Genomic DNA, 12,300 nt, shown 5'->3' with positions numbered 1-12,300 from the left:
GAGCTTAGTTCACGCAAGGAGAGCCTTTGTGTGAGCTTAGTTCACGCAAGGAGAGCCTTTGTGTGAGCTTAGTTCTCGCAAGGAGAGCCTTTGTGTGAGCTTAGTTCAAGCAAGGAGAGCCTTTGTGTGAGCTTAGTTCACGCAAGGAGAGCCTTTGTGTGAGCTTAGTTCAAGCAAGGAGAGCCTTTGTGTGAGCTTAGTTCTCACAAGGAGAGCCTTTGTGTGAGCTTAGTTCTCACAAGGAGAGCCTTTGTGTGAGCTTAGTTCTCACAAGGAGAGCCTTTGTGTGAGCTTAGTTCACGCAAGGAGAGCCTTTGTGTGAGCTTAGTTCTCGCAAGGAGAGCCTTTGTGTGAGCTTAGTTCACGCAAGGAGAGCCTTTGTGTGAGCTTAGTTCTCGCAAGGAGAGCCTTTGTGTGAGCTTAGTTCACGCAAGGAGAGCCTTTGTGTGAGCTTAGTTCACGCAAGGAGAGCCTTTGTGTGAGCTTAGTTCTCGCAAGGAGAGCCTTTGTGTGAGCTTAGTTCAAGCAAGGAGAGCCTTTGTGTGAGCTTAGTTCACGCAAGGAGAGCCTTTGTGTGAGCTTAGTTCAAGCAAGGAGAGCCTTTGTGTGAGCTTAGTTCTCACAAGGAGAGCCTTTGTGTGAGCTTAGTTCTCACAAGGAGAGCCTTTGTGTGAGCTTAGTTCTCACAAGGAGAGCCTTTGTGTGAGCTTAGTTCACGCAAGGAGAGCCTTTGTGTGAGCTTAGTTCTCGCAAGGAGAGCCTTTGTGTGAGCTTAGTTCTCACAAGGAGAGCCTTTGTGTGAGCTTAGTTCTCACAAGGAGAGCCTTTGTGTGAGCTTAGTTCACGCAAGGAGAGCCTTTGTGTGAGCTTAGTTCTCGCAAGGAGAGCCTTTGTGTGAGCTTAGTTCTCACAAGGAGAGCCTTTGTGTGAGCTTAGTTCTCACAAGGAGAGCCTTTGTGTGAGCTTAGTTCTCACAAGGAGAGCCTTTGTGTGAGCTTAGTTCTCACAAGGAGAGCCTTTGTGTGAGCTTAGTTCTCACAAGGAGAGCCTTTGTGTGAGCTTAGTTCTCACAAGGAGAGCCTTTGTGTGAGCTTAGTTCTCACAAGGAGAGCCTTTGTGTGAGCTTAGTTCTCACAAGGAGAGCCTTTGTGTGAGCTTAGTTCTCACAAGGAGAGCCTTTGTGTGAGCTTAGTTCTCACAAGGAGAGCCTTTGTGTGAGCTTAGTTCTCACAAGGAGAGCCTTTGTGTGAGCTTAGTTCTCACAAGGAGAGCCTTTGTGTGAGCTTAGTTCTCACAAGGAGAGCCTTTGTGGGGTAAAGGTACTTGAAATATGTGAAACATAGTTGTTTAACTTCCTCTTCAGAGGCTGGCTACCTGAGCTGCTCCTTTGATAACGGCCTTTGTGGTTGGATCCGGGACAAGGATGGCGACCTGCACTGGGAGACAACACCGGACCCATCTGGTAAGAACCACAGTTCACTTTCTTAGACTTTTCTTTTTGCTAGCCAGATTAATGCAAAGTGGATTATTCTGGACATTGTTACAAACGGTTCAGATAAAGCAATATTTCCTCAGGGAAGGCAAAAATAAGATACATAAGATAAGATACCCTTTAACCTCACTTTTGCGTTCAGATACTAACATTTTAATGATAAGCACAGACGTTTTCTTTTCATATTAGAACATTGGCTCTAAAAGTGTGTTGCTGGTTTTACACAGGAAGGTCTGATCCTTAGTAGAACTAGCTGTGGTTATTATTCATTGAGAAACAAATGCCTTTTGAAGAGATTCATTAGTCAACAGTATTCAAAACAAAACACTTGATTACTGACGGACAGTTGGTTCAGAGAAAACAAAATGTGTTTTTTTGCAATGGTTCCACTCAATCATATGTCAAGAGTAAATTTAATTCAGCCTAGTCTGACTCTATTTAGTAGTTTAACTTTATAGTCCCAGGAGGACATTTTGGGAGGTTTTCGGCATGAATTTCAATGAGGACAATATTCTGTAAAATGGAGCTGCCGATAACAAAAATCTGATTGAGACACATCCATCTGACAACTAAAACCAGTGTTCTAGCATCTCCTTCATTTCCAAACGTTTTCTCCTATTGAACGCTACCCTGATTGTGATATCACTTTCTCTTCCTCTTTCCTCTCCACAGGTGGAAAATACCTCACCATCCCTGAGGTGAGCGACAAGAAGAGCGGGCGAGGGGCGCGCCTGGTCCTCCCGTTGACTCCTCCCTGGGACGACGGTAACCTGTGTCTGTCGTTCCGCCACAAGCTGGCAGGACACCATGTGGGTATGCTCCAGGTGTTTGTGAAGAAAGGGAAGCAGTACAGCCCGGCCGTGTGGGGAAGGACAGGGGGTAGCGGCTGGAGACATACCCAGATCACGCTGTGGGGCACGGGACTTGAGAGTGTGAGTATACAGTAGTGTATATATATATATATATATATATATATATATATATATATATATATATATATATATAACTCAGCAAAAAAACCTTCCCTTTTTCAGGACCCTGTCTTTCAAAGATAATTCATAAAAATCCAATTAACGTCACAGATCGTCATTATTCTCTGTCAATGTAGCGTGCACACACACACACACACACACACACACACACACACACACACACACACACACACACACACACACACACACACACACACACACACACACACACACACACACACACACACACACACACACACACACACTTATTAATTTCCCTAATTCCTCTTGATTTGGCTTTAGGGTTTAAACACTGTTTCCCATGCTTGCTCAATGATGAACCATAGACAATTAATGAACATGCACCTGTGGAACGGTCGTTAAGACACTAACAGCTTACAGACGGTAGGCAATTAAGGTCACAGTTACAAAAACTTAGGACACTAAAGAAGCCTTTGTACTGACTCTGAAAAACACCAAAAGAAAGATGCCCAGGGTCCCTGCTCATCTGCATGAATGTGCATTAGGCATGCGGCAAGGAGGCATGAGGATGCAGATGTGGCTAGGGCAAGCAATGACCGTGCTGTGAGATGCTTAAGACAGCACTACAGAGAGACAGGATGGACAGTTGATCATCCTCGCAGTGGCAGACCACGTGTAACAACACCTGCACAGGATCGGTACATCCAAACATCACACCTGCAGGACAGGTACAGGATGGCAACAACAACTGCCCGAGTTACACAAGGAATGCACAATCCCTCCATCCGTGCTCAGACTGTCCGCAATAGGCTGAGAGAGGCTGGACTGAGGGCTTGTAGGCCTGTTGTAAGGCAGGTCCTCACCAGACATCACCGGCAACAACGTTGCCTATGGGCACAAACTCACCATCGCTGGACCAGACAGGACTGGCAAAAAGTGCTCTTCACTGACGAGTCGCAGTTTTTTCTCAACAGGGGTGATGGTCGGATTCGCGGTTATCGTCAAAGGAATGAGCGTTTCACCGAGGCCTGTACTCTGGAACGGGATTGATTTGGAGGTGGAGGGTCTGTCATGGTCTGGGGTGTTGTGTCATAGCATCATTGGACTGAGCTTGTTGTCATTGCAGGCAATCTCAACTCTGTGTGTTACTGGGAAGACGTCCTCCTCCCTCATGTGGTACCCTTCCTGCAGGCTCATCCTGACATGACCCTCCAGCATGACAATGCCACCAGCCATACTGCTCGTTTTGTGTGTTTATTTCCTGCAAGACAGGAATGTCAGTGTTCTGCCATGACCAGAGAAGAGCCCAGATCTCAATCCCATTGAGCACGTCTGGGACCTGTTGGATCGGAGTTGCAAAATTAATATGAAATATAGTTAAGACTTTGACAAGGTTATAAATAATGATTTTTAATTGAAACAATAATTATGTCCTTCAAACTTGGCTTTTGTCAAAGAATCCTCCATTTGCAGCAATTACATTCTTGCAGACTTTTGGCTTTGTAGTTTATAAGTGCCGTCCACAGGGTTTGGCATTGCAATATGGAGTGATAGCCTACCTTCTTCAACATCCCATTTACTCTGTATAAATCTCCCACTTTTACCACCGCCAAAGCACCCCCAGACCATCACATTGCCTCCACCATGCTTGACAGCTTAACACCATGCTCCTCCAGCATATTTTCCTTTTTTTTGCGTCTCACGAATGTTCTTCTTTGTGATCCGAACACCTCAAACTTCGATTCGTCTTTCCATAACACTTTTTTCCAATCTTCCTCTGTTCAGTGTCTGTGTTCTTTTGCCCATCTTAATTTTTATTTTTATTGGCCAGTCTGAGATGTGGCTTTTTCTTTGCAACTCTGCCTAGAAGGCTAGCATCATGGAGTTAACTCTTTACTGTTGACGTTGAGACTGGTATTTTGTGGGTACTATTTAATGAAGCTACCAGTTGAGGACTTGTGAGGCGTCTGTTTCTCAAGCTAAACACTCTAATGTACTTGCCTCTTGCTTAGTTGTGCACCGGGACCTCCCACTCCTCTTTCTATTCTGGTTAGAGCCAGTTTGCGCTGTTCTGTGAAGGGAGTAGTACACAACGTTGTACCAGATCTTCAGTTTCTTGACGATTTCTCGCATGGAATAGCCTTAATTTCTCAGAACCTTTCAGAAGAAAGGTCTTTGTTTCTGGTTATTTTGAGCCTGTGATCAAACCCACAAATGCTGATACTCCAGATACTCAACTATTCTAAAGAAGGCCAGTTTTATTGCATTTTTAATCAGAACAAAAGTTTTCAGCTGTGCTAACATAATTGCCAAAGGGGTTTCTAATGATCAATTAGCCTTTTAAAGTGATAATCTTGGATTAGCTAACACAATGTGCCATTGGAACACAGGGGTGAGGGTTGCTGATAATGGGCCTCTGTACACCTTTGTAGATATTCTATTAAAAAAATCAGCTGTTTCCATTTACAATAGTAATTTATAACATTAACAATGTCTACACTGTATTTCTGATCAATTTGATATTATTTTAATGGACAAAAATGTGCTTTTATTTAAAAAACAAGGACATTTCTAAGTGACCCCAAACTTTTGAATGGTAGTGTATATATACAGTACCAGTCAAAGGTTTGGACACACCTACTCATTCCAGGGTTTTTCTTTATTTTTTGTATTTTCTACATTGTAGAATAATAGAGAAGACATCAAAACTATGAAATAACACACATGGAATCATGTAACCAAAAAAGTGTTAGATTTTATATTTGAGATTCTTCAAAGTAGCCATCCTTTGCCTTGATGACAGCTTTGCACACTCTTGGAATTCTCTTGATTGTCTGGGTTAGGGGAGAGTTTGGCCAGCCAGAATTTCCTTGTCTCATCGTGCTCTAGTGACTCCTTGTGGTGGGCCAGGCACATTGGTGCGGCTGGCTTCCTGGTTAAGCGAGTAGTGTGTCAAGAAGCAGTGAAGCTTGGCAGGGTCGTGTTTCGGAGGACGCGTGGCTCTCAACCTTCTCTCCTGAGACGAGATTGTAACTATAAATTGGATATCACGAAATTGTGTAGAAAAAGGGGGTAAAGTAATATTTTTTTTTTCATAATAATAGAGTGTAAAGCTGTATACAGTAGTATATAAAGAGTGTAAAGAAGTATACAGTAGTGTAAAGAGAGTAAAACAGGTGACAGTAGTATATAGAGAGTGTAAAGCAGTATAAAGAAGTATATAAAGAGTGTAAAGAAGTATACAGTAGTATAAAGAGAGTAAAACAGGTGACAGTAGTATATAGAGAGTGTAAAGCAGTATAAAGAAGTATATAAAGAGTGTAAAGCTGTATACAGTAGTATATAAAGAGTGTAAAGAAGTATACAGTAGTATAAAGAGAGTAAAACAGGTGACAGTAGTATATAGAGAGTGTAAAGCAGTATAAAGAAGTATATAAAGAGTGTAAAGCAGTATAAAGAAGTATATAAATAGTGTAAAGAAGTATACAGTAGTATAAAGAGAGTAAAACAGGTGACAGTAGTATATAGAGAGTGTAAAGCCGTATACAGTAGTATATATACAGAACACCTGATATTATAGGTTGCACCCCTTTATTCCCTCAGATGAGCCACAATTCTTGGACTAAACAAGGTGCCGAAAGCGTTCCACAGGGATGCTGACACGTGTTGACTCCAATGCTTCCCACAGTTGTGTCAAGTTGGCTGAATGTCCTTTAGGTGTTGGACCATTCTTATTACACACGGGAAACTGTTGAGATTAAAAAACCCAGCAGCATTGCAGTTATTGACACACTCAATCCGGTGCGCCTGGCACCTAGTACCATACCCCGTACAAAGGCACTCAAATATGTTATCTTGCCCATTCACCCTCTGAATGGCACACATACACAATACATGTCTCAATTGTCTCAAGGCTTGAAAATCCTTCCTCCCCTTCATCTACACTGATGATTGGAGTGGATTTAACATGTAACAAAAATAAGAGATCATAGCTTTCACCTGGTCAGTCTATGCCATAGAAAGAGCAGCTGTTCCTAAACTATAAAACAGTATACAGTAGTATGTCTGATACCACACTTGACTTGTCTTTGCCATCTGTGACTGACCTTCAGCAACGACTGACACATCGGTTATTGGTGTGTGTGTTTGAATCATGGTTGTCCTCAATTGATGTTCAACTACTACGCTATGGAGGTTCTATGATTGTCGGAGATGGCGAAGTGCCCAGGTGAAGAGCTCTCTCCTGGTGAAGGGCTTTCTCCCTGGCTAACCATCGATGCCTCCCTCCTTTCAAGTCATAGCAGACTGCCTTTCTCCCTGGCTAACCATCGATGCCCCCCTCCTCTCAAGTCATAGCAGACTGCCTTTCTCCCTGGCTAACCATCGATGCCCCCCTCCTCTCAAGTCATAGCAGACTGCCTTTCTCCCTGGCTAACCATCGATGCCCCCCTCCTCTCAAGTCATAGCAGACTGCCTTTCTCCCTGGCTAACCATCGGTGCAACCATAACTGCCTTTCTCCCTGGCTAACCATCGATGCCCCCTCCTCTCAAGTCATACCAGAGACTGCCTTTCTCCCTGGCTAACCATCGATGCCCCCCTCCTCTCAAGTCATAGCAGAGACTGCCTTTCTCCCTGGCTAACCATCGATGCCCCCTCCTCTCAAGTCCTGCCTTTCTCCTGGCTGCCCCCCTCCTCTCAAGTCATAGCAGACTGCCTTTCTCCCTGGCTAACCATGATGCCCCCTCCTCTCAACCATAGAGACTGCCTTTCTCCCTGGCTAACCATCGATGCCCCCTCCTCTCAAGTCATACCAGACTGCCTTTCTCCCTGGCTAACCATTGATGCCCCCTCCTCTCAGACTGCCTTTCTCCCTGGCTAACCATCGATGCCCCCCTCCTCTCAAGTCATAGCAGACTGCCTTTCTCCCTGGCTAACCATGCCCCCTTTCTCATAGCCTGCCTTTCTCCCTGGCTAACCATCGATGCCCCCTCCCTCCTCTCAAGTCATAGCAGACTGCCTTTCTCCCTGGCTAACCATCGATGCCCCCCTCCTCTCAAGTCATACCAGAGACTGCCTTTCTCCCTGGCTAACCATCGATGCCCCCCTCCTCTCAAGTCATAGCAGACTGCCTTTCTCCCTGGCTAACCATCGATGCCCCCCTCCTCTCAAGTCATAGCAGAGACTGCCTTTCTCCCTGGCTAACCATCGATGCCCCCTCCTCTCAAGTCATAGCAGAGACTGCCTTTCTCCCTGGCTAACCATCGATGCCCCCCTCCTCTCAAGTCATAGCAGACTGCCTTTCTCCCTGGCTAACCATCGATGCCCCCCTCCTCTCAAGTCATAGCAGACTGCCTTTCTCCCTGGCTAACCATCGATGCCCCCTCCTCTCAAGTCACAGCAGACTGCCTTTCCATAGCTGCCTTTCTCCCTGGCTAACCATCGATGCCCCCCTCCTCTCAAGTCATACCAGAGACTGCCTTTCTCCCTGGCTAACCATCGATGCCCCCTCCTCTCAAGTCACTGCCTTTCTCCCTGGCTAACCATTGATGCCCCCTCCTCTCAAGTCATAGCAGAGACTGCCTTTCTCCCTGGCTAACCATAAAGTCATAGTGCCTTTCTCCCTGGCTAACCATCGATGCCCCCTCCTCTCAAGTCATAGCAGACTGCCTTTCTCCCTGGCTAACCATTGCCCCCTCCTCTCAAGTCATAGCAGACTGCCTTTCTCCCTGGCTAACCATCGATGCCCCCTCCTCTCAAGTCATTGCCTTTCCCCTGTAAGCTGTCTGAAGCTGACTGCTTTCTCCTGGCTACACCATTCAAGCAAAGATAATTAGTTGTCCCTATTGTGCCTTTCTCTTTGAGATTACATTTTGTAATCAAAGTGCCTCCCAGGTGCTGATTGTTCCCAGGTGATTCTGAAGGGCGAGCGCGGGCGTGGCCGGAGCGGAGAGATGGCCGTGGATGACATCACCTTGAGAAAAGGTTCCTGCACCGAGGAGCACAATCTGAGAAGACATTAATACACACAGCAGAGAGCGACAGAGATGGAGAGAGAAAGAGAGAAGTGGAGAGAAAGAGCCCAGGGAGGAGCAGACTCTGATTGGACCCCCATAGAGGGTCCAAGAGCACCTCTGGGAAGAAGGGGCATTTCTCTCTGCCTGTCCACCAATAAGAAGACCGCACCAAACCTGTCCACCAACAAGAGGACTGCAACAAACCTGTCCACCAATAACTAGACTGCACCAAACCCTTCCACCAATAAGAAGACTACCCCAAACCACCGGGGAGAAAGAGGGTCCACCATGTGATCCCCCACCACCCCTACCCACTCTCTCCAACTCTCCATCACCCGGTTCCTCACTATTGACCTGTGCTTGCCGCTGGTAACCCTGGAAACGTCCCTGTGAGCAATGCCACCCAGCCAATCACACCGCCCAAAGGCCTCCATCGATGTTTCATCATCTTGCTTTCATATTTTAGTCTGAAGCCATATCTGATTGTTTGCTATCCATCATTTATATTGTATAACTGTTTTAACCTGCGTCGTGTTCATTAGGTACCAAACAGGGAAAAACTGACTGAAACAAGGAGGGACTACGAGGGCTTGTCCAATAAGAAACAATTATTTACATTTTCCGTTGCAGAGCATTTTAAAACATTTCCCGTTCTGTGCCCTAATGAGCAGGACCCAGGGACAACAAGAGAAGACACCAACCTGTAATGACAATGGGGAGAATGAAAAATCTAAACCCTGCTCCGTTTATTTAGACAAATCAAATTCTGTAAAACTAGTGCTGAGGCATGTTACTATTGCTACAACTGTATGCAAGTTCACATGATAAGCCTTTATTATCTGAATTCTGAATTTTAAGATTGACCGTGATTTCTCTCTATGTGCTTTGTTCTATTAAGTGCAAGTTGGTTGTACTGGCGATGACAGTATCAACGATTTCTGGCTCTCACCCAGTGTATTATTGTAAATGTAGTCGTGTGTACATATTCTAGAACACTTTCATGCTCATATTAAGCTGTGTGGTTTATACGTTTATGTAAATTCAGACTTATGTATTAATTGGAGTTGAAAAATGTATGGTTTTCGTTTGTTTCTATAATTCAAGATCAATATATGGATAAACATTTGAACCTTGTGGGAATACAAGGCTGTTTACAGTACATAAATGATCATATCTGTTCATGCTTTATGTTGAATTACTAGATCACTTCCTCAGTCGTTTTTTAACGTTTCGCAGTACACAGTTGCATTATTGTGCCATCTGCCATAATGAAGGTTCTGATCTGTTGGAAATTCAAACTGTACTATATGCATGGATCAGTTCACCAAATTCTCATAATATACTCAGCCAATGATGTAAATAAAAGGACATTGACTGATACATGTTTGACTAAGCGTGTCGTTGTCATGTTGTCTTTGTCTTTTCTGTGTGACACACTTTTACATCAAATCTAAAACAAAAAAACAAACCCTTTAAGTGAGAAGTAGGCATTTGTCTGAAGCCAAACATTCACATGAGCACCACAATGACCACTCCACCCATGTTCCACTAAGGTTTTCCGGCACATAGCTTTGACCTACTACACTAGCTATGTTGCAAAGGAGGTTGGTGGCACCTTAATTGGGGAGGACGGGCTGGAGCAGAATTAGTGGACTGGTATCAAATACATTAAACACGTGGTTTCCATGTGTTTGATGCCATTCCATTCGCTCCGTTCCAGCCGTTATTATGAGCTGTCCTCCCCTCAGCAGCCTCCTGTGCTATGTTGGTCTATTGCACTTCAAACAATGTGTATGCAGGTTGCTTAGGATTCAAACCTTATCAAACAGCCTAATTAATACTATTTGAGGAGGTGTGCCCACAATAATGTAATTTGTACCGCATACAAGTTCAAGTATTGGATTCTTCACACACCACACTAATACCATTCCACTACCTTTTCAAGCTTTTTTAATTACATGAAATTAAGCTTTACTTTTATACTTACAATACCATCATGCTTGATTGAGCTGTTTTGTAGTAATGTGGTGCCTTCCTGTATTTCCATCAACCATTATTTTAGCAATACATGTAATTGAGAACAAAAATATTTTTGGGGGTCAGTAGGTTCCCAACATAAGTGGTGGTGTGTTGGACACAGTCACTCATATATAGAGGTCTATTCATGGGTTGCATGTTTGTCACGATATTGTTTTGAACGCTCATTTTGGGTTGTTGCCCGACTGAACATTCTACTCAATGCATCGTCAATGAGCCCTGATGAAGATTTCATCCAAAGTCCATTACAGTGGCTTGGAAATACAATGACATTCAAAAGGAGGCAAATAATTAGTAGGAAAACCTTTTGTCATCATTTTGTCGATCAGGAGCTCTACCGAGGCAGTCCCGTTAGATCTCTTATATACAGAAAAGTTATATTAGCATAATTTAGCTTATTCGTTCATCATTAACGTTTGCTTCATTCATGTGACCGACCAATACTGGGTCATGCATGTGACAGACCAATACTGGGTCATGCATGTGACAGACCAATACTGGGTCATGCATGTGACAGACCAATACTGGGTCATGCATGTGACAGACCAATACTGGGTCATGCTTGTGACAGACCAATACCTCACGAGGCTTCTTCTCTCTAAGCAGAGACCTTAAAACTGAGAGATCTTTCATTCTCAAAACGAGTCTGGGAGTACTCCCAAATTGAAGTTACTAATAGTGAGGATTCGTTCAATTAGTCACTTGCATGAACACAGAAAACGGTCATTAGAAAAGCACAAACATAGAACACAGAAATGTAGAAATAGAAAAGCACCAACATAAAATGTTCCATCACATGGGAAAGACAAAGCATTTGAGTGCCTTTGAATGGGGTATGGTAGTAGGTGCCAGGTGCAGTGGTTTGTGTCAAGAACTGCAAATCTGCTTGGTTTTTCACACTCAACCGTTTCCTGTGTGTATCAAGAATGGTCCACCACCCAAAGGACAACCAGCCAACGTGAAACAACTCTGGAAAGCATTGAAGTCAGCATGGGCCAGCATCCCTGTGGAATGCTTTCGACACGTTGTAGAGTCCATTCCCTGACGAATTGAGGCTGTTCTGAGGGCAAAAGCGGGCGCAACTCAATGTTAGCAATATTTGGTATTCTCAGTGTGTATATAATACTGTATATACAGTACCAGTCAAACGTTTGTACACACCTACTCATTCCAAAGTGCACCTACTCATTCCAGGTTACACCTACTTATTCCAGGGTACACCTACTCATTCCAGGATACACCTACTCATTCCAGGGTACACCTACTCATTCCAGGGAACACCTACTCATTCCAGGGTACACCTACTCATTCCAGGGTACACCTACTCATTCCAGGGAACACCTACTCATTCCAGGGTACACCTACTCATTCCAGGGTACACCTACTCATTCCAGGGAACACCTACTCATTCCAGGATACACCTACTCATTCCAGGGTACACCTACTCATTCCAGGGAACACCTACTCATTCCAGGGTACACCTACTCATTCCAGGGAACACCTACTCATTCCAGGATACACTTACTCATTCCAGGGTACACCTACTCATTCCAGGGTACACCTACTCATTCCAGGGAACACCTACTCATTCCAGGATACACCTACTCATTCCAGGGTACACCTACTCATTCCAGGGAACACCTACTCATTCCAGGGTACACCTACTCATTCCAGGGTACACCTACTCATTCCAGGGTACACCTACTCATTCCAGGGAACACCTACTCATTCCAGGGTACACCTACTCATTCCAGGGTACACCTACTCATTCCAGGGAACACCTACTCATTCCAGGGTACACCT

The 12,300-nt window shown here is 44.5% G+C and overlaps 1 protein-coding gene across 11 annotated transcripts in view; it reads left to right on the top strand.

Moving 5' to 3' along the window:
* Positions 1–9,840, top strand: part of npnta (nephronectin a) — an 82,495-nt gene extending 72,655 nt beyond the window's left edge. For all 11 annotated transcript variants that reach the window (XM_052517045.1, XM_052517047.1, XM_052517053.1 and 8 more), the window contains 3 exons: positions 1,364–1,462; positions 2,165–2,424; positions 8,356–9,840. In XM_052517045.1, the coding sequence (XP_052373005.1) occupies positions 1,364–1,462; positions 2,165–2,424; positions 8,356–8,466 (470 nt within the window). In that variant the 3' untranslated portion in view covers positions 8,467–9,840. The remainder of the gene's footprint in view (positions 1–1,363; positions 1,463–2,164; positions 2,425–8,355) is intronic.
* Positions 9,841–12,300: the final 2,460 nt, after the last annotated feature.

Source organism: Oncorhynchus keta, unplaced genomic scaffold (assembly GCF_023373465.1).
Source record: "Oncorhynchus keta strain PuntledgeMale-10-30-2019 unplaced genomic scaffold, Oket_V2 Un_scaffold_5722_pilon_pilon, whole genome shotgun sequence".
Taxonomy (NCBI): Eukaryota; Metazoa; Chordata; class Actinopteri; order Salmoniformes; family Salmonidae; genus Oncorhynchus; species Oncorhynchus keta.
Note: the sequence above shows the minus strand (reverse complement) of the source record. Positions and strands in the feature narration are given on the sequence as shown.